Consider the following 27,063-nt stretch of genomic DNA (forward strand, 5'->3'; position numbering starts at 1 on the left):
TATCAGTGAGGATAGAAATTTGCTGGCTGTGTTTCAATTTGAAAAAATCTTTCCATAGCTGGCAACTGTGATTGAAAGTGATTCAGTAAGCACAACCCATCATGTACTTTTCCCATTTGGATTCTTGTTTCTCTTTGAGATTCCTTTTAAACTAAATTCTGCTTAGCACCAGACCTTTGAATTGCAGTTTCCCAAAGGGAGGAGGGGGAGATGGAAGGGTACAAGTATTTATTAAATGGCTACTATGTGCCAGTCAGTGTGCTCAATTTTACAGTTGAAGTATCTGAGGCAGACAGAGGTTAAGGGATGCTATCCCTTACTCCACTTAGCAATGTGAAGCCAAGCATTGAATACATAAGGAAGCATTCATATTGCTTTAATTTAACAATGATTTATCATAATTTTAGTGAGAGCAAAAATTTGTTTTGCTATTATGTAAAAATAATTATTTAAAATATATTGATTTTATTTTTATCTCATCTTTTTAAATGTCTATATGCATATTTTGTAATGTAAATAATATATTAGCACACGTATATAACTTACATGTAGTGACTATACATGTATTTGGGGGGACATATTCATTGTTACTGATGTGGACTGGAACAAAGAAGAAAGGGATGGGTTGAGCTATGGAGGTTTTGAGGTACTGGGGAGGAGAATTAGAAAAGCTGAGAACAGAATGCCTTGATTTTCTCAGTAAAGTTGGAGGTGAATATATCTGCTGAAGAGAGGAAAGGGAAAGGAAGGGGAAGGGGAAGGAAGGGCAAGGAAGAGAAAGGAATAACATTTTACAATTGAAGAAGCTGAGGCAGGCAGAGCATAAATGACTTGCCCAGGGTCACACAGCTAGTAAGTGTGGGAGGCTAGATTTGAATTCAGGCCTTCCTGATTCCAGGCTTAGTGCATCTATTGCACCACCTAGTTGTGGAGAGCCTGGCTCAGGTGGCACTTGGGACTCGAGGAGAAAGGAAGGGTAGGCTGTGTGAAAGGGAGTCAGTTAGAGATACATAAAAAGATTATTGCCAAGGATTAAAAGTTAATCATCACCCTTAGAGGATGTAGGTTCAAATCCTGCCTTTCCTACCTGTATGATTATGAAGAAGTAACAAGTAACCTCTTTGAGGCTCAGTTTCCCCATCTGCATATATTACTGAAACAGAATATTACATGTAAAATTAGAATCAAAGAAGATGATTTCTAAGTTCCTTCCTAGCTCTAAATCTTAGCCTCTCCAAGAGGACAGAGTGAGAGGAGAGGGAAAGGGCAGGGCTGAACCTGGGGGAAGAGGGTGTGGGTGTGTTTGTCCTTCGTTGCTGAAGACCATGCCATCAGAGAAATGATGACATGATTTGCACTTGACTTTGTTTTGAGTGAGGGAGGGCTGTGCAGGTCACCAGCCTCACTTTTCCTCCAGAGCCATCTGAATCCAGTGACCAAATATTCATCAGGATGACTGGAGATGACCCAGGATGAGGAGGTTGGGGTTAAGTGACTTGCCCAAGGTCATACAGCTAGAGAGTGTCAAGTGCTAGGTGGTGCAGTGGATAGAGCACCAGTGCAGGAGTCAGGAGGGCAGAGGGTGAGACTTTTAACCAAGGAATAATAGGAATGTTTCTTAGTTGAGATGATACCCAATCAATTACATTTGTGATAATAAATTTCAGTTCTCTAGTGAGAATGAAAACCAGATTGTCAGAATAGGAAGGGCTCTTAGGGAATATTCAGTCCAATACTTTCATTTTACAGATGAGGGGACTGGTCCCAGCTGAGATGGGATTCCACTGCAGCTCCCCAGGGGACATCAAATCCTTTCCATTACACCCTTCATATAGACCCCTAGATATAGAAGAGAGTTCAGGGGCCACCTAGTCCAAACCATGCCTAAGCATGATTGATTGATTGAGCAATAATCCCCTTCTGAACATCTTGGACCAGTGCTTATCCAGCCTTTGCCTGCAACCCTCCAGCTAAGGGAAACCCACTCCCTTCTCCAGCAACTCATTCTGCTTTTGGACAGCTTTCCTTGTAAAAGAGTTTTCCCTTTTGTTGAGCCTAAGTCTATTTCTTGCCAATTTCCATGCATCGTTCCCAGTCATTTTCCTCTTGGGCAAAACAGATCCAATCTTACCCCTCCTCCATATAGTAGCCCTTTGCTTGAGAACAACTCTCATGTCCTCCCTGTCTTCTCTTCTCTAGGCTACAAATCCCTAGTTCATTTAACTAGGACTCACATAGGAACATAGAATTTTGGTATGAAAAGGTCTTTAGAGGTCAACTGGTCCAACCCCTTTCTTTGAGGAAATCAAAGCCCAGACTCAAATTCAGATGCAAAACAATTCACCAATGGACAAGTTAAATGACTTATCCAAGATTGCACAGGCAATGGCAGAGGCAGGCTTTCCATCACTCTGGTTGGCCTTCCTGAAACATGGCAGGTAGACTTTATACCTCAAGCTGTGGTTGGACCAAGAGAGAGGTTAGCAGGGTTCTCACTTCCTCCTATGCTTCCCATTCATTATAATACCCATTCACATTAGCACTGTGGTTGTAAATCCTTCATTCAAGTCTTTGCTAGATACTCCACTGCGCTATGGATGGGTCACTATTTCAACTGAACTTCTGCCCTGATAGAGCTTTTCAGGCTGGCAAGGCTTACACTATAAGTCTGATAATCCTATGGAAGCCTTTCCCAATCCCCCTTTCCTCTGGAGATTATCTCCAATTTATCCTGTCTACAACTAGTTTGTACTCACTTGTTTGCATGTTATCTCTCCCATTAAACTATGAGCTTCTTGAAAGCAGGGACTATCCTTTGCCTTATATCCCTACATTGTCATATCGCCTCCTGTGGGCTTGGGACCTGTGGAAAGAGCCCCCACACTGATGAAATGATGAGTCTCTGGAGTACTGAAATATTAGTGGTGTTATCATCATCGTTACTAGAGAAAGCTCAACCCTGGTTTCCCTAAGTGGGACATGTACTGATTTTGCTTGATCCGTGTTTGGAAAGTCTTGATAATCAGGCACCTGAGAAGAGGAGAAATATTTTTGTGTTTCCACAGCTTGACCTTGAGCGCTTTCACGGTGTGGGCATCCTGGGCTGTAACAGCATTGAGTGGCTCGTTGCTAACATTGCCAGTATTTTTGCCGGGTAAGGAGAAAGATGGGGTCATGGAGATAAGAATCTCAGACACACACACGTGCACACGCGCACACACACAGACACACACACACAACTAGAGCTGAGGATAGGATGAGGAGGACACCTTTATTTTACAGATGGGAAAATCAAGGCTTCAACAGGCGAATTAACTTGCCCAAGGTCACATCACTAGTAAGTAGCAGAGATGGGTCTTGTACCTCAGTCTCCCATTTTCCCAGGTGCTTTTCCTGTCATACTAGATGAGTGGTATTGGGCCTGAATGTTTGTTTCCTTTTAGTAATAGTAAAACACACTTGGACCTCTGAGACATCAGTCAGGTTTTGCTCTCTTGTCAGGTGCATATTCATTGAAGGGCAGCCATGTATAGTAGGAAAGAACTCAGCACTGGGAACCTAGGAATCTGGATTTGAGTCCTGGCAAAAAGAATTACTAGCTATGTGACGCTGGGCAAATGTCTTCCTCTTTCTGGGCCTGTTTTCTCCTCGGTAAAGTAGGGATAGTAATGCTTTCATTCCTTTCCTCAAAGAGTGATTGGGGGTGAAATACTTTGTAAACTGTAAAATGTTAGAGAACCCCAGATTCTTAGTGGCGAGCAGCTGATAAGAGAGGATGGCACTTCCAAGGACCAGGTCTGACCAGGGTGACTTGGCTTTCTATCTTAGCTTTGGAGCAGCCTGAATCTAGAGCCCCTGAATCCAAGCTCAAATGCCAAGTTCTTTCCCTAAGCACATGCTATCTTGGGGTCAGAAGAAATGCTGCCAATTCAATTCATTGACCATTTACCAAGTTAAATTGACCATTTACCAAGTTTACTATGTGCATTGTGTCAAAGGTGAGTGACCATACTCCTCCTAGGCTCCGTCCTGTTAGGATCTGAGGGGGATAAGCAGAAGGAACTGGACATTAGACCATAGAAGGGTTGGTTGAAGGAACTAGGGAGGGTTAGCTTAGAGAAGAAATGTAGAGTAACATGAGTGGTAAGCATTTGAGTGGTTATCACAGAGAGAGGAGATTAGACTTGTACTACTTGGCCTCAGAAAGCAGAACTAGGGGCAGTGGCAGAGAGGGGAGTTGCAGAGAGGATTATTTTGATGAGGTAGAGTAGCTAACATTTCTATTGTGCTTTAAGGTTAACAAAACACTTTACAAATATCTAATTTTGTCCTCACCACACCCCTGGAAGTTAGATGCTATTTCTCATTTTGCAGATGAGGAAATTGAGGCAGATAGTGGTTAAGTGACTTGTTTGGGGTCACACAGCTAGTAAAGCATCTGAGGCTGGATTTGAACTCAGGCCTTCCTGACTCCAGTGCTAGTGGTCTATTTTTGTACTACCTGGCTGCTTACAAGAAAAAAAACATAACTCCCCTCTCTGAAAGTGAACTGGGCTGCCTCAAAAGGTAGTGAGCTCTCCATCACTGAAGGTCCTCAAAGAGAGGCTGGAGGAACCACTTGTTGGTGATGTTGAGAAGAGGGGATAGGGTATAGGGCAGAACATGTATTCTGTAAGGTCCCTTCATTCTGTGATCCTGGAAGAAGAGGAGGAGCAACAACTCTGGTACCAGAAGAGTTGGATTCAAATCCTGCCTCTAGTGATAACTATCTATATTACCTTGGGCAAGTCACTTTTCTTCCTTGGGCCTTAGTTTCTTCACTTGTAAAATGAGGGGAATGGGACTAGATAACCTCTATGGTTCCTTCCTGTGATCCTATAATTGGGATAAATACTTGGGGAATCTCTGGCTTCTCATGTTCCTTTCATGTCTCATTCTTTTTTTTGCTTTCAGAGGCATTTCTGTGGGTATTTTCCCCCAAAACTCTCCCCAAAACTGCCGGTTCATTGCTGACAACTCTGAGGCTAACATCTTTATGGTGGAGGATGATTGGCAGCTTCAGAAAATTCTTAAGGTAACCTTCTCCCCCTCAGAGAAGGGAATCAGACATGGCAGGAGGTCCTGCTAAAATTAGGAATTGAGGCTCCCGATCTCTTCCTGGAACCGAGTCCAAGATGATATGATTGATGCATCCTTTCTGTGGCATCCATCAATTCAATCAGTGTTGACCAAATATGCTTAGCCCAGTGATCAGGGCTGATTGAATTGTGGGGGGAGCAGAGACAGAGTCTTAAGATCTAGGTAAGAGATCTCAGTCTCTTGCCAGAGAGACATATATCAAACATCTACTGTGTGTCTGTATTAGATCTATACTGGGTACAGAGAAAAAATAAAAAATTTGGATGAGTTTTAATGCCTTCCATCATGGAGCTTATGTTCTACTAGGAGGATGATACACCCATACAGATAATTTTAATATACAATATCGTATGAGAAAGTATTAGAAGAAATAATGTCATAGCATCTGGGGGCTCCCCTTAACTTGAAAAGTGTGTCTCCCTCTCAAGGCTAGTTTCAGTTCAAGGTACTACTCTGTGGGTCCATGTCTACTCCAACCATAGTTTAAGAGCTTATGCTGATGTATCATCCTGAGAAGAGTCTGTCTAAAGGACATTTAAGGAAATATTACTGAAAGAAAAGGAACAGTAAAACTTTTGCCCATGAACCTAGGGAACACTCCCACAAATGCATACATCATTAGTGATAAGAATGATGCTTTGGCCTCAGAAGACTCTAAATACAAAGGAACATAGATACAAGTAGTCAACCCATATGGTGGAAGTGCCTTATGGAAGGCATTCATGCCAGGAACTGATGTAGGCAGGACACAGGGATGGAGGGGTTACTCAAGTCCCTGATACTAATGGCTACTGCTGACTTCTAGGAAAGGTATCATAATGAGGCTTCTAGGCTGTTCCTTGCAGTGTATGGTCTCTGTTGGACATGTAAGTCTTTGTCAGTTGTGTTTGATATTGGAGAGGTGGGCAATGCAGCAAGTAGTCTCAGCAAGGCCCCAAATCCTAATACACACGGTCATTCAGACTGAGGAAAAATTATCAACAACATTTTTTCCTTACAAGAAGAGGGTTCTATTTGTCTCTTCTTCCTGGATCACTGCCTTGTCATGGTGGGGGTAGGGAATAGGAGTGGAGCTTGTGTAGCTCAATGAAACTATGAGCTATAACATGCATTGTTACCCAAGATAGACAGGTCATAGTGGAGAGTTCTGACAAAAGGTAATCTACTGGAAAAGGACGTGGCAAACCACTCCAGTATCTTTACCAAGAAAATCCCATGGACAATATTAAAATGATAAAAGATGACACCCTAAGATGAATTCCTCGGGTCAGGAGATGCCCAACTGGAAAACAGAAGATAACTATAAGTAACTCCAGAAAGAATAAAGCAGCTGGGTCAAAGCTGAAAAGAAGCTCAGCTGTGGACGTGTCTAGTGACCAAAGGAAAGTCTGATGCTGTAAAGATCAGTATTGCATAGGAACCTGGAATGTAAGGTCTACAAGCCAAGGCAAACTGCATATGGTCAGACAAGGGGTGGAAAGATTAAACAACAACCTCTTGGGTGTCAGTGAACTCAAATGGATGGGAATGGGTGAATTTAATATGGGTGATCATTACATATATTATTGTGGGCAAGAATCCCTTAGAAGAAATGGAATAGCCCTTATAGTCAACATAAGGGTGAGAAAAGCAGTCCTGGGGTATAATCTTAAAAGTGACAGAATGGTATCTGTTCAAATCCAAGGCAAACCACTCAGTATCATGATAATAGCAGTCTATGCTCCAACCAGTGATGCAGAAGAGGCCAAAGCTGATCAATTCTATAAGGACCTATAGCATCTTCAAGAAATAACACTGCCCCCCCCCCCCAAAAAAATAGAAGTCACAGTCATCATGAGGGAACTGGAATGCTATACTAGGGAATCTAAAGATAATTAGAATAACAGCAAGTCTGGCCTTGGAGTACAAAATAAAACAGAGCAGAGACTAGGAGGATTTTGTCAAGAAAACTCACTGGTCATAGCAGATGCTCTTTTTCAACAATCCAAAAAGCTTGGACATCACCAGATGATCAATATTAAAATCAGATTGATTATGTATATTGCAGCCAAAGGTGTAGAAGGTCTATTCAGAGTTGAAACAAGATCTGGAGCTGACTGTGGCTCAGATCATGAGGTTCTCATTGCAAAATTCAGTCTTAAATTGAAGAAATCATATAGGTATGACCTAAGTAACATCCCTTACAAATGTGAAGTGAATCTGGTAGATAGAGTGTCTGAAGAAGTATGGACAGAGGCTTGAAATATTGTATAGGAGGCAACAATAAAAAAAAATTGCAAAGAAAAAGAAAGGCAAGAAAGCAAAATGGCTTTCTGATGATGGTTTACAAATAGCTGAGGAAAGAAGGAAAGTGGAAAGTAAAGAAGAAAGGGAAAGATACACCCAACTGAATGCAGAATTCCAGAAAATAGCAAGGATAGATAAGAAGGTTTTCATAAATGAGTAATACAAAGAAATAGAAGAAAACAATACAATGGGAAATACAAAAGATCTCTTCAAGAAAATTAGAGATAACAAGGGAATAATGCCTCATGCAAAAATGGACCTGATAAAAGACAGAAATGGTAGGGAAGCAAAAGAGATTGAGAAGAGATAGCAAGAATACACAGAACTATATAAAAAAGATCTTAATATCTCTGATAACCACTATGGTGTGGTTACTGATTTAGAGCTATACATCCTGGAGAATGAAGTAGTAAACCTTAGTAAGGATTGCTAATTAACAGCTAGTAGAGGTGACAGAATTCCAGTTGAGCTACTTAAAATTCTAAAAGATGATGCTGTTAAAGTGCAGCACTCAATATGCCAGTAAATCTGGAAAACTCAAAACCATAGTTACTGGGTTGGAAAAGATAAGTTTACATCCCAGTCCTAAAGAAGGACAGTGCCAAGGAATGTTCAAATTACCAATAACTGTACTCACTTCACATGTCAACAAGTTTATGTGTATGATCTTATAAATTAGGCTTCAGCAGTATAAGAACTGAGAGTGAACAGAATAGGCTGATTTTTCAGAGGAAGAGGAACTAGAGAAGACCAAATTGTAAAAATTCTCTGGATTATAGAGAAAGCAAGGGAGTTCCAGAAAAACATCCACTTTTGCTACATTGACTGCAGTAAGACCTTTGTGTGGATCATAGCAAAAATGTGGCAAGTCCTCAAAGAAGTGTGAATATCAGATCATCTTAATTGTCTCCTGAGGAATCTGTATGCAGGCCAAAAAGAAACAGAACCAAATGAAACAACTGATTAAAACTGGGAAAGGAGTATGACAAGGTTATTATACATTGCCACCTTATTCATCTAACTTATATACAGAGTACATCATATGAAATACCAAGCTGGATGAATAAAAAACCAGAATTAAGGCTACTGGGAGAAATATAATCTCAGATATGCAGATGATACCACTTTGAAGGTTATGTGTGTTGGTCTTTTGTTGCTGAAGAAGACCATGCCATCAGAGAAATGATGACATGACTTGCACTTGACTTTGTTTTGAGTGAGGGAGGGCTGTGCAGGTCACCAGCCTCACTTTTCCTCCAGAGCCATCTGAATCCAGTGACCAGATATTCATCAGGATGACTAGAGATGACCCAGGATGAGGCGGTTGGGGTTAAGTGACTTGCCCAAGGTCACATAGCTACTGAGTATCAAGTGTCTGAGGTGAGGTTTGAACTCAGATCCTCCTGACTCCTACTCTATCCACTGCACCACCTAGCTGCCCCTATTTTGAAGGTAGAAAGTGAAGAAGTAAGAAGCCTCTTGATGAAGGTGAAAGAGGAGAGTCTAAAAGCTGAAACTTAACATTTAAAAAAATCTGAAATCATGGCAACTGGTTCCATCACTTCTTGGCAAATAGAAGGAGAAGAAATGGAAGCAGTATCAGGTTTTATATTGTTGGACTCAAAACTTACTGCCGATGGTGAATGCAGCCTTGAAATTAAAAGACACTTGCTCCTTGGAAGGAAAGGTATGGCAAACCTGGATAGCATACTAAAAAGCAGAGATGTCACCTTGCCAACAAAGGTCTGTAGAATCAAAGCTATGTTTTTTTCAGTAGTAACATATGAGAGTGAGAGTTGGACTATAATGAAAGCTTAATGTCACTGAAATGAAGATTTTGAATTGTGATGCTGGAGAAGACTTTTGAGAGTCCCTTGGACCACAAGGAGATCAAAATAGTCAATACTTAAAGAAATTAATTCAGGCTCTTCATTGGAAGGACAAATTCTGAAGCTGAACCTTAAATACTTTGGCCACATAATGAGAAGATGGAACTCATTGGGGAAAAAACCTCTGATGGTGGGAAGGATTGAAGGCAAAAGGAGAAGGGAACAGCAGAGGATGGAGTGGATAGATAGTGACATGAAAGCAATGAACATGAATTTGAACAGACTTTGGCAGATAGTGGATGATAGAAGGGCCTGGCATGCTATGTATGATCCATTGATTTACAAAGAGTCAGACATAGATAGCTGAACAAATCTTTGTTTCTCAGAGCCATGGCTAGAATATTTCCTCTCTGGTAAATTCTTTACTCAAGTTACCAAAGTTTTTGGAAGACAAAGCCTTGAGCCATCAAAGATGACTAGGGTCTTCAAACTCATGTCTATTTTTTAAATTCTAATTCCTGATCATCAAGAGTAAAATCTCTGTCCTAGTCCTCATTCTGACTTAGTGTGAGAAATTCCTTATAGCTCCTTACTTATTTCTGATCAAGGATCTTGTGCTCTCAATTCGTTTCAGGGACTAGGTTTAGCCAAAGAAACTCTGCAAAGTTGTGTGGATCTCACACCTTGCAGTACTGGAGAGGACCCAAAATAACTTTGATCTTGCTGCTTAAATCTGAGCAAGCACAAAAACTAAGCCTAGGAGTCAAGATCACTCTCTTCTTCAGATGTTCGTGCCTTTAATATGTAGATGAATAACAACCTGTCCATACAGGACAGCTAGGTCATAGAGCGCTGGACTTGGAATCAAGAAGACCTGAATTCAAATCCAGTTTCAGACACTTACTAGCTTGGCGACCCTGGGCAAGCCACTTAACCCCAATTTGTCTTAGTTTTCTCATCTATAAAATAAGGATAATAATAGCACTTACTTTGCCAGGTTGTTGTGAGGATTATTTAACATGTTGAATGCTAAAGAGCTCTATAAACGCTAGCTATTATTATTACCATCATACATTTATAAAGACTTTGCAAAATATACTTATATAACTGTCAGCTTTTGAGTGATGATGAGGATGATATTATCCATTACAATATAAGCTCCCCTTTTCCCCCTTGTAGCCTATGTTTAGGACTTTAATCAATGTTTTCTGATTGACTGATAAGTACATTAGACAAGGCAAAACAGGCAACAGTGTGTTTTATAACATTAACTTTCCTGCACCTCAAAGCCTACCTGTACATTTCTGCTATGTCATGCTCTCTTTTCCAGGTCCAGAATCACTTGCCTCATCTGAAAGCTATTGTCCAATTGAAAGGCAAACTCAGAAAGAAGTTACCTCACCTTTACTCTGTATGTATGAACCATGAAGGGGCCAAAGGGACAAAGAGGGGAAGACAGCTATTTAAAGTACAGGGGATGGAGGCTTGGGGTGAGAGAGGCTGGTCACCAGGTCTAGAACCAACTCAGGCCCAAGCTCCCAGAGCCAGTGAACATACCTGGTGGCCTTCTGCTTTCATTTTCTCTGCAATCTGGATTGAAGGTTATCCGAGACTCTGACAGACCAACCTGGAGGAGAAAGAAGCCTTGGGAAGAGATGATAGCAGGAAGAATTAGGCCTACTGCCAGGAAAGAAAGAACAGATAGGTTACAAGCAAAGGAGTTGACTGTGAAATGAAGTATGGCATAAGAGAAAGAACGCTGGACTTGAAAACAGGGGACTTGAGTTCTAATCTTGACCTTGATAATCACCTGTACATCCTTGGCAAATCACTTCCCTTATCTGGAGCTCAGTTTCCTCATATGTGAAATGGGAGGTTTAGATATAATGACCTACAAGGTCCCTTCCAGCTTGAAGATCCTATTGAACTAGATGCTGGAGTAAGAAAGATATAATGACAGTATAGTAATAGTAATAACTCCCCATTATAAAACACCTTCAGGTTTGCAGAATCCTTTCTTTGCGACACCTCGTGAGGTGAATATTGCAAGCATTATCATCCCTATTTTACAGATGAGGAAACTGAGACTTTGAGAGGGAAGGAGACTTGTCTGTTATCGTCCTGAGCTGTATCTAGTCCAGTCCACATAATGTGCTAAGAGAGTTACCCTCACCTTGTGACAGGAGACCTGTAGGCATAAGTCCTTTAGGAACAGGGGATTGTGGGCTGGATTGGATGGGAAATGAAGGGAGAAAAGAAGGAAGGGAGAAAAAAAAGAAGGAAGCATTTATGAAGTATCTCCTGGGTGACCGTCACTACTAATATTATCTCATTTTATAATGAGAATGATAGGAAGAGATGATACTTCCATGTGTCTTAGAGAAGGAGGGCTGAGAGAGTTTTAAGTTACTTTGTCTTTCCTTCTGTTGGGGTTTCTGGGTCTGACTTAGGCACTGCTGTTATGTAGGAAGCCAGTCCAGTGAGAGATATGGCCTGGGCCCGCATGGAGTCAGCCAGTCAGTTCCTAAGCTGATGACTGGGTCTGCTTCAGTGACTGGAGTGGTCTTTGGTCACATTGCTCCCAGTCAGGTGCAGTCTGAGGGCTACATAAATAAAGCTCCAGCCTGCAGTGATATAGTTTAGTCTTTTTTATAATGAATACATGACCAAGTCTATGAATTTGGTCCCATGAGCCAGGTGCCACAGTGCTGAACTTGGCTGGGACCAAAAACCGGGATGGTCCGAGAGCTTTGGAGAAGGATCAAGTACACTTTGGAAGGGCCATCAGGACATTTGAGGACCCCTGTGTTAAGGGAAGGAGGGTGGTGGGAATAAGTCAATTATACTATGAATAATGAATTGAAAATGACTTAAAGGGGACCTAATATGACAGTGTCTCATAATTAGTTGGAGAGACTGGTTTGCACAATTTCTCTTGATGATTTAGAGAGATTACTGATTCTCCTTAATACTCAGCCATCTGTTTGCTATTGCTTCTCCACCAATATAGTGGGAAGAATTCCTCAAGCTAGGGGTAACTATTTCTGATGAAATGCTGGACAGAATCATTGATTCCCAGAAGCCCAACCAGTGCTGTATGGTGGTCTATACCGCGGGGACCACAGGACCACCAAAAGCAGTTATGATCAGTCATGACAATGTAAGTGTCTTTCTCTGAAGCTCCAAAGCCTTACTGATCCTACCTCTGAGACCTTATTCAGGGTTGGGGAACCTGCAGCCTCGAGGCCACCTGTGGCCTCTCTATGTCTTCAAGTGCAGTCCTTTGATTGAATCCAAACTTCACAGAACAAGAAATTTGGATTCAGTCAAAAGGCTGCAAGGGCTACTTCTGAAGACATAGAGGGCCACAGGTGACCTCAAGGTTGCAGGTTCCCTACCCCTGCCTATGTCATCTGAAAGTACTGGGCATGGGCACTAGAAAGCTGTGTGGTAAATCAAAATCCCAGTCAGTTACTTGATTTTTGAATTCTTTGTCAAGAGGAGGGTATACTCTGGGGAACTGTAAGTTCTCAGTTCCTCCAAGGTGGCATAATCAAGGGAGAGGAGTTTACTCCTCTCTTGGCCTGCACTTTTATCTGTGAACAACCACAAGCACTCTGTTCTGCCCAGGATCTGCCAGTAGGGTTCCCTCTCTAGAGCCTCCATCAGCTCCATAGCCAGCATTCCTTCTCACCCTAGGGGTCTCCATTCAGGGTTGAGATCCAGATCAGTGGCTCAATTCCCTCAGGGTCTTTAGGTGGAGGGCTCCAAAAATGGATGCTGCCACTGCATTTGCTGCTGGTGGTGGGGCCAGACCATGTTTCCTTCTCACCTAGGTGAGAGAGCTTTCTTACTGACCTTTGAAGATGTCTTTGGCATTTGTGGGTTGAGTAATCTGGGAACTGCAGCTGTTGCCAGGGATTCTGCCCCCTGAGGCCTGTTCCAGTCCTGTTCCTGCCAGTGCCATATGGTCAAGGCTGGACTGCACTCTGTGGACTGCTCTCGCCCCAAATCCGGTGTGACAGACCTTTCCTGTTGACCTTCCAGGCTGCCTTGGGCTGAAAATCTCTTTTACTCTGCCATTCTGTGGCTTCTGCTGCTCTAGGATTTGTTTAGAGTCATTTTTTACAGGTATTTTATGGGCTAATAGGGAAGCTTCTACAGGTCTGTCTTTCCACTCTGCCATCTTGGCCAGCTGTGTGGTATATCAAAGAATCTTACATCTCACGATTTAGAAATCAAAAGGGAGAGAGGGGTCTAAGCATTTGGGTCTGGATTCTCCAGTTAATAGTTCCCCCAAAAGACTTGCTGTGTGACACTAGGCAAACTTCTCTCTGGGTTTCTGTTTCACCCTTTGGAAAATAACAGGGGAGGGGTCACTTGTAGATGAACTTCCAAGGCTCTCTTTAGAACCAACATCTTGAAATTTTGCGATGTGTAAATCAGGGTGGGGGAGGGAGAAACAAAACCTCTGATGCCCAAGAAAAGGAGCCAGGATAGTTAGGATTAGCACTGTACATTTTTCTAACATTTCAAAGGTATAATTATAACAATAACAACAGCAACAATAAATAATAACCGACAATTACGGTGTGCACCAAAGTTTGCTAAGCTCATTCATACACATTTCATTTGCGCCTCACCATGAGCCTGTGAGGGGTAAATATTATTATCCTCATTTTATAAATGAGGCAAATGAGGCTCGGAGGTGTTAACCCCCAATTTACAAATAATGAAACTGAGGCTAATAGTTTTGACTTGCTAATGGTCATATGATGTGGGAGCCAAGGTTTCAACTGAGGTCTCCTAATTCCAAGTCCGTTTCTCCTTCTTAACTCCCCTATTACTCTTGAGGGTGCCGCCATTAGCTCAGTCCTCTAGGCTGAAAACCTATACATGTCTTTGACTTTTCTTTTTCTTAAAAAGTAAGAGGATTTCACTGCCTATATCCAATCTGGTGTCAAGTTCCAAGGATTTCATCTTTGCAACATCTCTCATATATTCTCATTTCTCTCCTCTGACACTGTCATCACTCTTTTATAGGCCCTCATCATCTCATGCCTAGTGGTACTAGTGTACCACTCTGCTGACTGGTCTCTCTCCACTCTAGTCTATCCCCCACTCAGCTGCCAGAGATCTGTTCATATCATGCCCCATCCCCTACTCATTAAGCTTCAATGGCTCCCTATTACCCCCAAGATCAAATAGAAAAAAATCCTCTGTTTGGCATTTGAAGCCCTTCATTATCTGATCCAAAGCCCCCAGCTTTCCATTCTTCTTATACTTTACTTCCACATACTTGTGAGATCCAGTGACTCTGATTTCCTTTCTGTGAGCATTTTCTCTGGCTCTTCCCCATTGCTGAATTGCTCTCCCTCCTCATCTCCACCTCCTGGCTTCCCTCATGTCTCAGCTAAAATGCCACCTTCAACAGGAAGCCTTTCCTGAACTCCCTTAATGTTAGTGCCTTCCCTCCTGATTATTTCCAGTTTATCCTCTATATAGCTTATTTGTACATAGCTAGTTCGCATGTTGTTTCCCCAAATGAGACTTTGAATTTCTTGTTTGTTGCTTTTCTTTGTATGCTTTCACAGTGCTAAGTACATAGTAGGTACTTAATAAATGTATATTGATGATTGACTGACTGACTGACTCCTTCTACTGCCTCCCAATACTGCTTTTGGGGTTTCCTCTCTCCAACAAGTGTTCAGTCCAGGGAAAAGGTTATATACTCCATTTCCATCTATGCAGATCAGAAAAAGTATGAAAGGCAGGGCATGCCACATTGTGAAAAGAGTACTGGCCTAAGAAACATTGCCACAGAATTAGTCTCAAACAAAGGGAACATCTAAGAGATGGTCAAGAGTAATCTCTATAAGGTTGCCAACGAAAGTGGTAAGCCAAACAAAACAATAATATCCCTGCCATGAAGGAGCTCACATGTAGACAACTAGGTCCACACAAGATATAGAACAGGTAGATGGGAGATAATCTCAGAGGGGAACACTTGAAGTAGAGGGAACACTGGGAAAGGCTTCTTGCTCAATGGGAATTTGAGCTGACTCTAGAAGAAGCCATAGCCAATGAGTAGAGGTCAGGAGATAAAATATTCCAGGAAGAGGGGACAGACACTGTACCTTTGGGTACTTAGCTGGAAGATGGAATGTATAGTAGGCCAGTGCAGGGAGATGGCAGATTATATGAAAAATAGAAATGTATGTTAAGTGACCTGCCCAGGGTCCCTCAGTATCTGAAGTGGGATTTGGATTCAGGTCTTCTTGACTCCAGGCCCAGAGTCATCCCAGTCAGACAGAATGATCCAAGGGTTCTTAACCTTGTGGGTCCATCACAGACTCCAGAGGGGTGTAAGCCCAGACAAAGTGGAATTTTTTTTCGTTGTTTTCTTTCTGGAGTTCAGTTTCCCAGGCTCATGAAAACCATCTGAAGGACTGATCTCCTTTGAACCCTGATGGTTCACAACTGTGCTGAGTCATGCAAGTTTCATGCCTACTGACTGAACCAATCAGGAGCTGAGGCTTTGGGTTTTTAAATTTTATTTTATTGCTTTTATTAATTTTATTTATTTTTAGTGTTCTGCAATCACTACCATAAAACTTAGATTTTTTTCCCCCTACCTGTCCCCCACCATCCCCTTCCCTCCCCGAGATGGCATACAATTCTATATAGGATTTACACATACATTCCTATTGAATACATTTTCACTATAGTCATGCTGTGTAGAAGAACTAAAATAAATGGGAGAAATCATATAACAAACCAAAACATTAAACACACAAAAAAATGATCTGCTACATCTGCACCTGAATTCCTTAGTTCTTTCTCTGGATGTGGAAGGCATTTTGTTTTAGAAGATCATTGGAAATTTTTTTTTTTTAAGTCCTTGCATTGCTATGAAGATACAAGTCTACCAGAAAAAGTTCTCGCACACTGTGGTCGTTGCTGTGCACAAAGTTCTCCTGGTTCTGCTCCTTTCACTCAGCATTAGATCTTATAAATCCTTCCAGGCCTCTCGGAGGTCTTCTTGTTCATCATTTCTTTTAGCACAATAGTATTCCATCATATTCATGTACCATAATTTATTCAGCCATTCCCCAATTGATGGGCATCCCCTTGATTTCCAGTTTTTGGCAATTACAAAGAGTGCTGCTATAAATATTTTTGTACATGTGGGACCCTTTCCCATTTGAGGCTTTGTTTTATGTATTTAGTGTGAGGTTGGTATTTTGCTTTGGGGGTTTTGCTTATGAGAAAGACCTTTTGATTCCCTGGATGAGACTCTGAGAAGCTGTTTGTTAAGACACCCCCCACCCGTTACTCATTTATTGTTGGTGCTTCGCCATCTGGTGGTATATGTAGGTGGTTATATTACTTTGTCAGACAGTTGGAGGCCTGTCTGTTGATCTTTGTGTTAACTTTTCTGTATTTTCTTCACATTCATGGTGTTAACCTTTCCCCTAAACTAGTGAATGACATATTTAAAGAGCTGTTAACCCCTTTGAAGCTGTCTTTTCTTTATAAAACAGAACAAAGAACTTGTGCTAGCGGGTCATCCTGGGTATGCTAGGGTGCTTGTTATTACAAGGGGTCCATGAACTTGGATGGGAAAAAAATTACAGCTTTATTTTCATTAATCTTCAACTGTAACTTCACATTCCCTTCAATTATTTAGAAGTGTCCTTTGGAAAAGAAGGACACAGTCTTCCCAGATTACCAGAGAGCTCCAGGATACCTAAAAGGTTAAGATCCTCTGCTCTAATTCAATCTCATTTTCCACATGGGTAAATGAAGGCCAGAGCTAAGGAGTAGCTACTCCCCACTTGTCCAAGGTCATACACAAGGTCAGAAATCACATCCAGGTGTAATGACTCCTAGTTGTTAGAGGTAGCTAGGGTATTTGGTGGACAGAAGATTGTCCCTGGAGTCAGGAAGAATTCTAACTAACTGGGTGCTTAATCAACACTTCTCTTCCCTAGTTCTCTCCACTCCACAACTTGTGTTTCAGATCACGTGGACCTCAGCAGCTGTGCTCCAAAGCCTTCCCTACACGTATGCCCCTGAAAATCAAGAGATCTTGGTGAGCTACCTTCCCCTCTGCCTGATCACTGTTCAGATATTTGAAATCTGGATCCCTATTACCATTGGGGCTTCCATCTTCTTTGCTGAACCTGATGCTATAAAGGTATGTGTCCCTTTAGGTAAGAACAAGATCTGTACTCATATAGGCAGAAGCAGCAGGTGAGACCTGCCTGCAGAAGCCCATCCTAAACCTGGAGGCTTATTGTTGGAGGCAGATATCTCCCACTGGGAGAATGGGTGCTGGGGGCTTGATAATATCATGCTAGACTCTTGTGTAAATCGTTGCACTTGTAAAGACTATGTCTGTGGCCCAAACTGTGCAGGCCATACAGGGGAATTCTCATGGAACTGCATGCCAAAGAAAGTAACCAAATAACACTGAACTCACTGCTATGTGAGTTTCCTTTCTTTTCTTCTCCCCCATTCCCAACATTCTGGTTGGGGGACCTTGTATCTGGGGATGGACATGAAGCTTACCTGGAAAGAGAATGACTAGACTGGATTTGGAATCAGATAACCTAACTTTTAATCCTGGTTCTGTCACTTACTGGATGACCTTGACCAAGTCCCTTTTTCTTTGTGGATAGCAAATTCCCTCCCTTGTTAAATGAAGAGATTGGGTGTAATGGTCTAATCCAGCTAAAATAAACATAGTATAGTAGAAAAATCAAAGCATCTTGAATCAACAGGCCTGGATTTAAGCCTCACCTCTGATTTCTACCTGTGTATTCTTGGTTATTTAATCTCCCTGGAACTTAATTTCCTCACCTGTAAAACTGGGGAAGGACAGAGTAGAACTCAGTTGGATTAAGTTACCTCTGGTTTTTAATCTCTTGCATCTCTAAATGTCTAGTGAACATTGGGATGGATGCCCCATAGACATCTTAAACTCAATACGTCCAAAACTGAATTCATCTGAACCCAAACCTTTCCTTCTTCCTAGATTCCCTATTACTCCGAAGGGTACCACCATCCTTCCAATCCTTCAGTGTCATCCTTGATCCTTTCCTCTTTCTTATCCCTCCTACATCCAATTTGTTACCAAAGTCTCTTGATTTGCTCTCTTCTCTTCGTCTTCCTGTAGCCCCTGCTGTTTTGCTTTCCTGCCTAAGCTTAATCTGTGACCCTTTAGTGATAGAAATGAGGTTGGGGGGCGGTGGCCAGTCACCCTGAGGTAGTTCGTAGAAGATGAACTTGTCAACAATTTTTCAGGCATATGTCATACTGAGCTGGGCCTTCTACATGAGAAGAACTCATGGTGCAAACCTTACGGCCAGCTACGTTGTAAGTGTCCCTGGAGGTAGGCTGCTGTGGAAAAAGCCTTGGGCTAGGAGTGAGCAGGTGGTGGCAGATGATCTGAGTTCTAGTTCAGTGTTGCAGCTCATTTTTCTCTTGATAACCTCAGTTTACCCATCTATACAATAAGAGGTTTGGACCAAGTTTTCTCTAAGACATGTCTTAGCTTTGACGTCCTGTTTTTAAGTTGTTTTCCAGCTGTAACACTCTGAGTCTTAAGATTTTCCCCTGATTCTGTCATTCTGTGTTATAAAGCCCTCTCCTTCTGACATTCTATGTTCTGAGGGTCCTTATAGCTCTAACATTTTATGTCTTCAAGGACCCAAAACACTACCTTAGGGAGGGAGAGGCAGTGATCACTATGCTTGGCAGTAGCCTTGCCAGAATTTTCTGTAAGTTCAAGGATTCATAAATCACACATAAAACACACAGGCTTGAACTATGCTCTAGTCTACCCAGGTGGATTGGAACTGGGCACCAGCCCAAAATCAAGATTTGCAGAGAAGGCAAGACCTAGCAACTCCTCCACTTTGTTGATGTTGGAAGCCAACACATGTTAATATTGCCTCTGGCTCTGGCTGTTCGAATGAATGTAACAGGATGATGCCAAGGATTGATTCCCTGAGTCCATTCTATTGAACATAGAATGTTAGAGATGATATTGACCTTAGAATATAGAACATAGAATATCAGAGTGGGGAAGGACCTTACAATCTACAAGGTCAGGGTTGGAAGGACCCTTAGAACCCAGAATGTTAGAACTGGGAAGGCTCTTAAAGCAGAGTCAACAAAAAGTTATCAAGTGTTGATGAAATACTTACTCTATGCCAACCACTTTGCTAAGTGCTGGGGGTAAAAAGGCCCAAAACAGTTCCTGCTCTCAAGGAGCTCACAATCTTTTTGTGTATATATATGGGTATATATATATGTGTATATATATGTATATATACACACATGTATATATACACACGCACACACACGTGTGCATGTATATGCATACATGTGGTTGTGTGCATGTATATGTGTGCACGCACATGTGTTTATATGTATATGCATATATATGCATGTGTATTATGTATGTGCATGTATATGTGTGTATGTGTCTATATGTATATATATGTATGCTATAGGTATGTATGTGTATTTATTTATCTGGAGATAAAAATGCTTTGTAGAAGTACAAACAGCTAATAAATAATGTTTAAATAGAGTAGGAAACTCCCAAGGGTAAGAGATACATTAGCCAGATCTTTTTTTTAACATGTAAAAACATTTTTATATTCATTTTTAAAATTTTTGAGCTCCAAATTCTCTTCTTTCTCCCTCTTTCTCCTCCCCTCTCATTGGGATGGTAAGCAATTTGATATAGGATATATGTGTGCAATCATGCAAAGCATATTTCCATATTCATGTTGTGAAAGAAAACAGACCAAAAAAAGCATGAAAAAAATAAAGTGAAAAATAGTATGCTTTGATCTGCTTTCAGACTCCATTGGTTTTTTCTCTGGAGATAGCATTTTTCATCATGAGTTCTTTGGAATTGTCTTGGATCATTGTAATTGTTGAGAGTGAGCTCATGGTCTAATGGAGACAACATGCAAACATCTATGTATAAATAAGATATGTACAGGATAAACCAGAGACAATCAACAGTGGAAAAGTGCCAGCATTAAGAGGATTAGATGAGGTTTCTTGTAGGTGGTGAGGTTTTAGCTGGGACTTGAAAGGAGCCAGGGAAGACAGGAGGCAGAGATAAGAAGGGAGATCATTGTAGGCCTGGGGGACGACTAGAGAAAATGCTGTGAGTCGAGAGATGGAGTGCTGTGGTGGGGAACACCAAGGGGGCCAGGGTCCTTGAATCACTGAGTATATGAGGAGTAACAAGGTGTGAGAGTACGAGAAAGGTAGATAGAGAGCTACATAAGGCACATGGAGGATTTTGTATTTGATTTTGGAGGTAATAGGGAATCATTTTTTAGAGGAAGAAGGGAAGAAGTTCCAGGACAAAGCCTAGAGGGATCCTCATGGATAGTGGGACAGCCTTGATGAAGAAAGAACATAGGAGGCCAAGAAGAAGCAGTCAGATAAAAAGAGAACCAGGAGGACGGCATCAGGAAAACCTAGAGAGAGGGGAGAATATTAAGGAAAAGGGACTGATCAAGTGTCAGAGGCTGATAAAAGGCCCCTGAACTGGACTTTCAACACATAGAATATAGAACATCAGAGTGATTATGGACTTTATGATCTAGAACATCCATGCTAGAAAGGTCCTTAGAACCTAGAATGTCAGAGCTAGAACACAGAATGTTAGAGCCTGGAGGGGCCTTAGAACAAAGAATGTCAGATCTGGAAGGGCCTTTAAAACACAAAATGTTAGGGCTGGGGGGGGAACTTCAGAATCTGAAAAGTCAGACCTAGGAGTGGTTTTAGAACTTAGAGTGTCAGGATCTTAGAACATATTTTGTGCAATGGAATAAAATAAACATTTACTTAATATCTAACTATATTACTGCACTGGGGGCCCAGAAAGATAGAGAATTGAGATAAGATAATGCTCTTGTTTTCATGGAGGTCACTGTCAGATAGGGAGAATACCAAAAACAGATAGCTACACTACATCAAAATTATATAAGCTAAGTGCCACAGAAAGTGTCCAAAGCAAGTTTTATGTGAGCCCAAGTGGGGAAGGTTATCACTGACCAAGGGGAAGGAGCATGGGTATTGAGAGAGCCTCCTCCTGAAGGAGGTGGCATTTGAACTGGAAATTTGAATAAAGGCACAAGTGCAACAGAACGCGACAGGGATGGGGAGGGAGGCATTTGAGGTGCAGGAATCAGTGTAAGCAAAAGCATTGAGGTGGGAGAGTCCAGCACATATCTAGGAGAAAGAGAATTCTTCAGGTTAAAATGGAGCCTGGAATGAATAGGTTGAAATTAGATGTGATAATAACATAATGGGGGTGATGTCCAGGTGCACCCCAAACATTAGTCTGAATATAAAATGTCAGAGTTGAGAGAAACCTTAGTTTCTTAGATCCAATTTGACCCCTTTCTTTTGATTGTGAAACTGAAGCCTAGAATGGATTAAGAACTTGTCCAAGGTTACAGAGTAAGTCAATGGCAAACCTAAGATTATTCTCCTTGAGGCCTTCTGGCTTCCAGTCGAAGGATTTTTCATGACTTCATTGATGATTTCCTGACCTTCATTATGTCAGGTTGAGGGATCTCTGATAAATACACTGCGAGAGGTGAGACCTACTACTTTCTTTGGGATCCCTGAAGTCTGGGAAGAGATACAGCAGAAACTGAAGTTAGATCAGATGTCAGCCACCTCATTCAAGAAGAATATGATTGTTTGGGCCAAGAAAGTGGGATTAAAAACAAACTTGAACCGGGAACATGAGTGAGTAGGAAATCCTTCATTCACTTTTTCTCTCATCCTTTTATTCTCTCAATATTCATTCCACAAGCATTTATTAATCCCCAATAGTATACAGAACACTGTGCTAGACTCTGGGAGAGCTGCTTTCTACCTGAGTGGCTCATAGGCATCTCAAACTTAGCAGATCCAAAATAAACTCCCCCAAAAAGCTCCATTCTTCTTAACTTCACCAATATCCTTCCAGTCACCCAGATTTGCGATTTTGGAGTTGTCTCAATTCTTTCCCCATCCTCGTCCCTCCTCATATGTCTAATCAATTGTCAAGGCCTGTCCATCTCTCTCTCCTTCATCTTATTCCTTCTACTCACATGGCTTTCAACTTAGTTCAGGCTTTGTTTGGTATAGCCTATTACAGGGAAGGAAGGAAGAATAAAGGGCAATAGGGAAAAAGGGAAGGAGAAAGAGGAGGGAGGGAGGAAGGAAACATTTATTTTTTTATTTTTTTAAATTTTATTTTTCATTTTTAACACAGTTTATAACAGATAAAACAATTCAAACTTTTGGTCAGGTGATACTTCTTTTTAAAACATTTACAATATATGGACCACAAAAGAATTTGTTTTTAAACATTAACCAACTGAGACACAAATAATATTTATGTTTGCTGACTTCACAAGCTCTTGACCTAATTGTCTCCACAGTATTACTAAGAATTAAAGGACCCTAACTTATTGTTGTTGGTCTAAAGTACCATGCCTAATAGCTTAATTTTACACTTAACCTCAGATGTTCCCCTACCAATAATCTATAATTTAATGGATCTGCTATTAAGCTTACAAATCTTTTGACTATAAGAAATTGCCACGAAGAGTAGGGACATTGCAAGGAAACAATATCTGCCCAACTTCATGTCAGTTCCAGGCAGGAGGAGATTGTCAATTTGCATTCAGTCAGTCTTAAAGTCTGCCAGGTGTCAGTGGGGAAATTGAGTCAGGAGAATCTTACCTCAGCCCAGGCTGAACAGCCGCTTTCCCACCCTTCCCATGAGATCACCTTTTTCAGTTCCTACCAGCATCTCACAGGCTTACTGGCATCATGGATTGGAGGCTCAGACTGCCTTTCTTGCTATTCATATCTGGAGTTAGACTCAGAAGACTAGTCACTTAATAGTCCCATAGCATCTAAAAATGGCAAGTTCCAATAACCAGGTTTCAAATATGATTATAATTTCATTTTGGCTAGGGAACATCCTTTGAGGCAAGTCTTAAGTGGCTTACATGCCTTTCTATACATGTTCGAGTTCCTGATTAAATAGCAATCATAAAATCAAATTTACCATTAAAACCTTAACTTTTCCATCAATGCCAAATTTTACCCGAGGTTACGGAAGGAAACATCTATTAAGCTCCTACTATGAAAGTTATAAGCAAATCAATACATGGCACATTTAAAGAAATTAGATAAAAATTGATATTGATAAGAAAGACACAAGAACAAAAAAAGAGCTCATAAGTAGCAAAAAAATGTTGTGGAATGAATTAAAGCTATTATTAAGACAGAAAGAGAGAGAGAGAAGAGAAAACAGTGAAGAAAATGACCAATATGGAACATATAATTTAAAAAACCTGAATAAATTTAAACTACTAACAGTAGACTTATTAACTACAAGAAATACTTTTAAAAATTATTTTCTCTTCCTTCCCCTATTTGGAAAAAAAATAACACCTGACCCTTGCAACAAATATACAGTCAAACAAAACAAATTCCCACATTGATCATATTCAAAATTATATACCTTATTCAGAAAAACAAATTGCAGACAATGCATTCTGGTGGGAAAATACATTCAGAAAATGACTGAGTCACATTAAAAAAAGGGAAAATGTACAGAGTTGGGTAACAAAATCTAGAAGAAAGGTCCCCCACAACAATCTTAGGATTACTTGATATTCCAGAAAAGTTAGAAAAAAATTCTGAACACTATATTCCATTTTTTATTCAAAAAATCCTTCCAGAATTAGTGAAATCAAACAATACTTCTGGAGATACTTCCAGTGTGAGAAGTCCAGGGTTGGGGTCAACTTCTAGAGTAAGAAGACTTCTGTGGTATGGTAGAGACAATCCAGAAAGTCAGGACAATACAGAAACCCTGGAGATGAATGATATGAAAGTTGAAGTTAAAGCAGAAAGAATTCAAATACATAAATAAGGACTTTATATTTTTACTACATGCTTCTATTCAAATCAAGAATATATCAGTTTTAAATATAATTTAGCATTAAAATTCATAAGAAAACTCACAGACTTGCAAGAAGAAATAGCTAAATAGGAAGCCATATGAATCGATGAAAACTGAAGTAAATAGAAGTAGGAAAACCAACATACCCAATGAATAAAATGGGTATGGAACCTGTGGTCTTGAGGACACTTGGGTATGACCTTTTTACTTAGTCCAAGTTTCACTGAGGGGATTTGTTCTGTGAAGTTTGGATTCAGTCAAAAGGCTGCACTTGAGGAACTAGAAAGCCACATGTGGCCCAGAGGCCTCCGATTTCTTATTCCTGGACTAAAACAACACAAATAGAACAACAAAAAAGTAAAACTTCCTGCTATATAATTATAATGATCAACCTCAACCCCAGAGGAGAAAATGCACCTGCCTCTAGGCAGAGGGGATAGGGTGCATATGAAAGAGATGTTTTCTTATGCAAAGAATTGGGGAAAAAAAGGCTTTTATATGACAATGTAAATCTGTTTCGTGTCTTTTTTATAAAAGTACATATTCATTTAAACATAATAGTTCCAACTTTCCAGTTTGTGACCCTTTCTGAATTTGTTTCTGTTTTCTTCTCTGTATTTTAAAAATGTTTCTTTGATGCTGTTTCTAATTTTTTTTAAAAAAAATTGTATGTCTATCACTACCCACCCCCCACAATAATAACTGCCCTTAATTCTCCTCCCACTTCAGAAATCTCTCTCTTATAACAAATAAGTCGACAAGCAAAACAGATGCCTACATTGATGGTGTCTGAAAATGAATATTTCTGTCTGTAGTTCTAGTCTATCACCTCCCTGCCAAGAGGTAGAAAGTTAGCTCTATTATAAAATGAAATTATATATTTATTTCAAAGTTACAAAATTTGAAAGTAACTCAAATTATATTCTTCACATCAAGTTACTTTGTAAAGTGAGAAAAAAAATCATGCATCTATATCTGGAGTCATGATTGGCCATTGCTTTGATCATAGCTCTTAAGTCTTTCAGAATTGTTTTCCTTTCCAATGTTGCGAGTCATTTTCCTGTTTTAGCCAATCTGATAGGTATGAGGTGGTACCTCATAGTTGTTTTGATGTTTATTTCTCTAATCAATAGTGATTTATACCAATTTTAAGTTTTAAGGAGTTATTTTTGTCAAGTTTTTGTCTCTTTTTCTAATTGGGTCCCTTTTCATAATTTTCTTTTCTTGTATTACTCTTATTTCTGTATTAGTATTATTTCTTTTCTCAATTTTTCCTTAACCTCTTTTATTTGATTTTTAAGCTCTTCCAAGGACACTTTTTTGAATTTTGACCATTTTACATTTTTCATGGAAGCTTTATAGGAAGCTTTTTCCCTCCTCTGAGTTTGAACTCTAATCTTCTCTGTCATCATAGTAGCTTTCTAACTTTTTAACAGCCTATTTTCTTGCCTGTTAACTTTCTGATAGTGTTGAGCTCTGCTCCAGGGGTGTGGGGAATAATGTCTTAGGCTTCAGGTTTTTCCTGATTTTTTTGGTTTTGGTTTTGTTTTTAGCTCTCTCTGGGAACCTTTGGCCTCTTGGTTCTTCCATTATTTTATAATCCATGGCCAAGCTGTGTGGTTCCTTTTCCTCTGGCTCTCACCTTGGTCTGTAAGTCTGCAAGTGAGTCAAGCATTTCTCTCTGTTCCTGAGCCACATCCAGGGCCCCCAGCCCTGCTGCCACCCTGAATGTTTTTGCTACCTGTGGTCCCTCACATGGCAAGTATCCACTTACCCCTCTGCCCTGGAACCAAAATCAGAGATACTGCCCTTCTACAATTGATCACAACCAGTAGGACCCATTCCCTTCTATGACCACACTCACCAACGTGACCCATCTGGTCAGCTTACCCAGTGCTCAACCCCCATACTACTTGTGGGATGAAAGCTCATGAAGCTAAGGCTCCCCCAACACAGCTGCCCCCGAGAGCTTGTTGTTTGTTGACTCTTCAGTAACTGCCTGGAGGCATCTGTACTTCAATTAGGTCAGACCACCACCTGGGGAGGTCATATCTTTCCTCATTTCCTCAAAATTTACTTTGAGACATTATTTTATTTGTTGGGGAACTTTGGAGAGCTAGATAGTTTCCTACTTTATTTCACTATCTTCTTTTTATTCTCCTAATTTTTTCCTCTAGAACTTCTTATTAAAATAATAATGAAAAAAATCATCTTGCTTCATGTCTTACAGGTAATTGTGTAATACTTATAGAAAATGCTTTTTAGTTTTTTTGTGTGTGTTTTTTGGTGTTTTTTTGATTAAAGGGGCCATCCCTTGAGTAACTTAAAAAAGCCTATGCATTGAATGGATGTATCTCATTCAAAGTGAGATTGTGATAAGACCTTAGCCTGAAAGGGCCAGGGTCTCACTTTGCATCCTGGGCCATCTCCAGCCATCCTGATGAATATCAGGCCACTGGACCCAGATGGCTCAGGAGAAGAAAGTGAGGTTGGTGACCTTGCACAGTCCTCCCTTTACAATCTTGTATTCACCATATAACTTGTTCTATTTCTAGTTGCTTCACTCTGTAGCACTTCATACTAGGCCTTCCATATTCCTTTGAATCTATCCTTTTCTTCATTTCTTATGGCACAATAATACTCTATTACATTTATATGCCATAATTTGTCCAGCCACTCCATAAGTCATGGGTTAACTAGTTGGCTTTCAGTTCTTTACTATGATAAAAATGCTGCTCTATTTTTATGCATATGGGTCTTTCCCCTCTTTCTTTGATCTCTTGGGAAAATGTGACT

The 27,063-nt window shown here is 40.6% G+C and overlaps 1 protein-coding gene across 7 annotated transcripts in view; it reads left to right on the plus strand.

The window, feature by feature from the left end:
* LOC140499940 (long-chain-fatty-acid--CoA ligase ACSBG2-like) overlaps positions 1–27,063 on the plus strand; it is a 71,905-nt gene that overhangs the window by 23,046 nt on the left and 21,796 nt on the right. For 5 of the 7 annotated variants that reach the window (XM_072601985.1, XM_072601981.1, XM_072601980.1 and 2 more), the window contains 6 exons: positions 3,066–3,154; positions 4,954–5,074; positions 10,585–10,665; positions 12,265–12,414; positions 17,278–17,454; positions 21,862–22,049. In XM_072601985.1, the coding sequence (XP_072458086.1) occupies positions 3,066–3,154; positions 4,954–5,074; positions 10,585–10,665; positions 12,265–12,414; positions 17,278–17,454; positions 21,862–22,049 (806 nt within the window). The remainder of the gene's footprint in view (positions 1–3,065; positions 3,155–4,953; positions 5,075–10,584; positions 10,666–12,264; positions 12,415–17,277; positions 17,455–21,861; positions 22,050–27,063) is intronic. The other 2 variants (XM_072601982.1, XM_072601987.1) reach the window with 2 other exon arrangements.

The sequence above is a fragment of the Notamacropus eugenii genome, chromosome 4 (genome assembly GCF_028372415.1).
Source record: "Notamacropus eugenii isolate mMacEug1 chromosome 4, mMacEug1.pri_v2, whole genome shotgun sequence".
NCBI lineage: Eukaryota > Metazoa > Chordata > Mammalia > Diprotodontia > Macropodidae > Notamacropus > Notamacropus eugenii.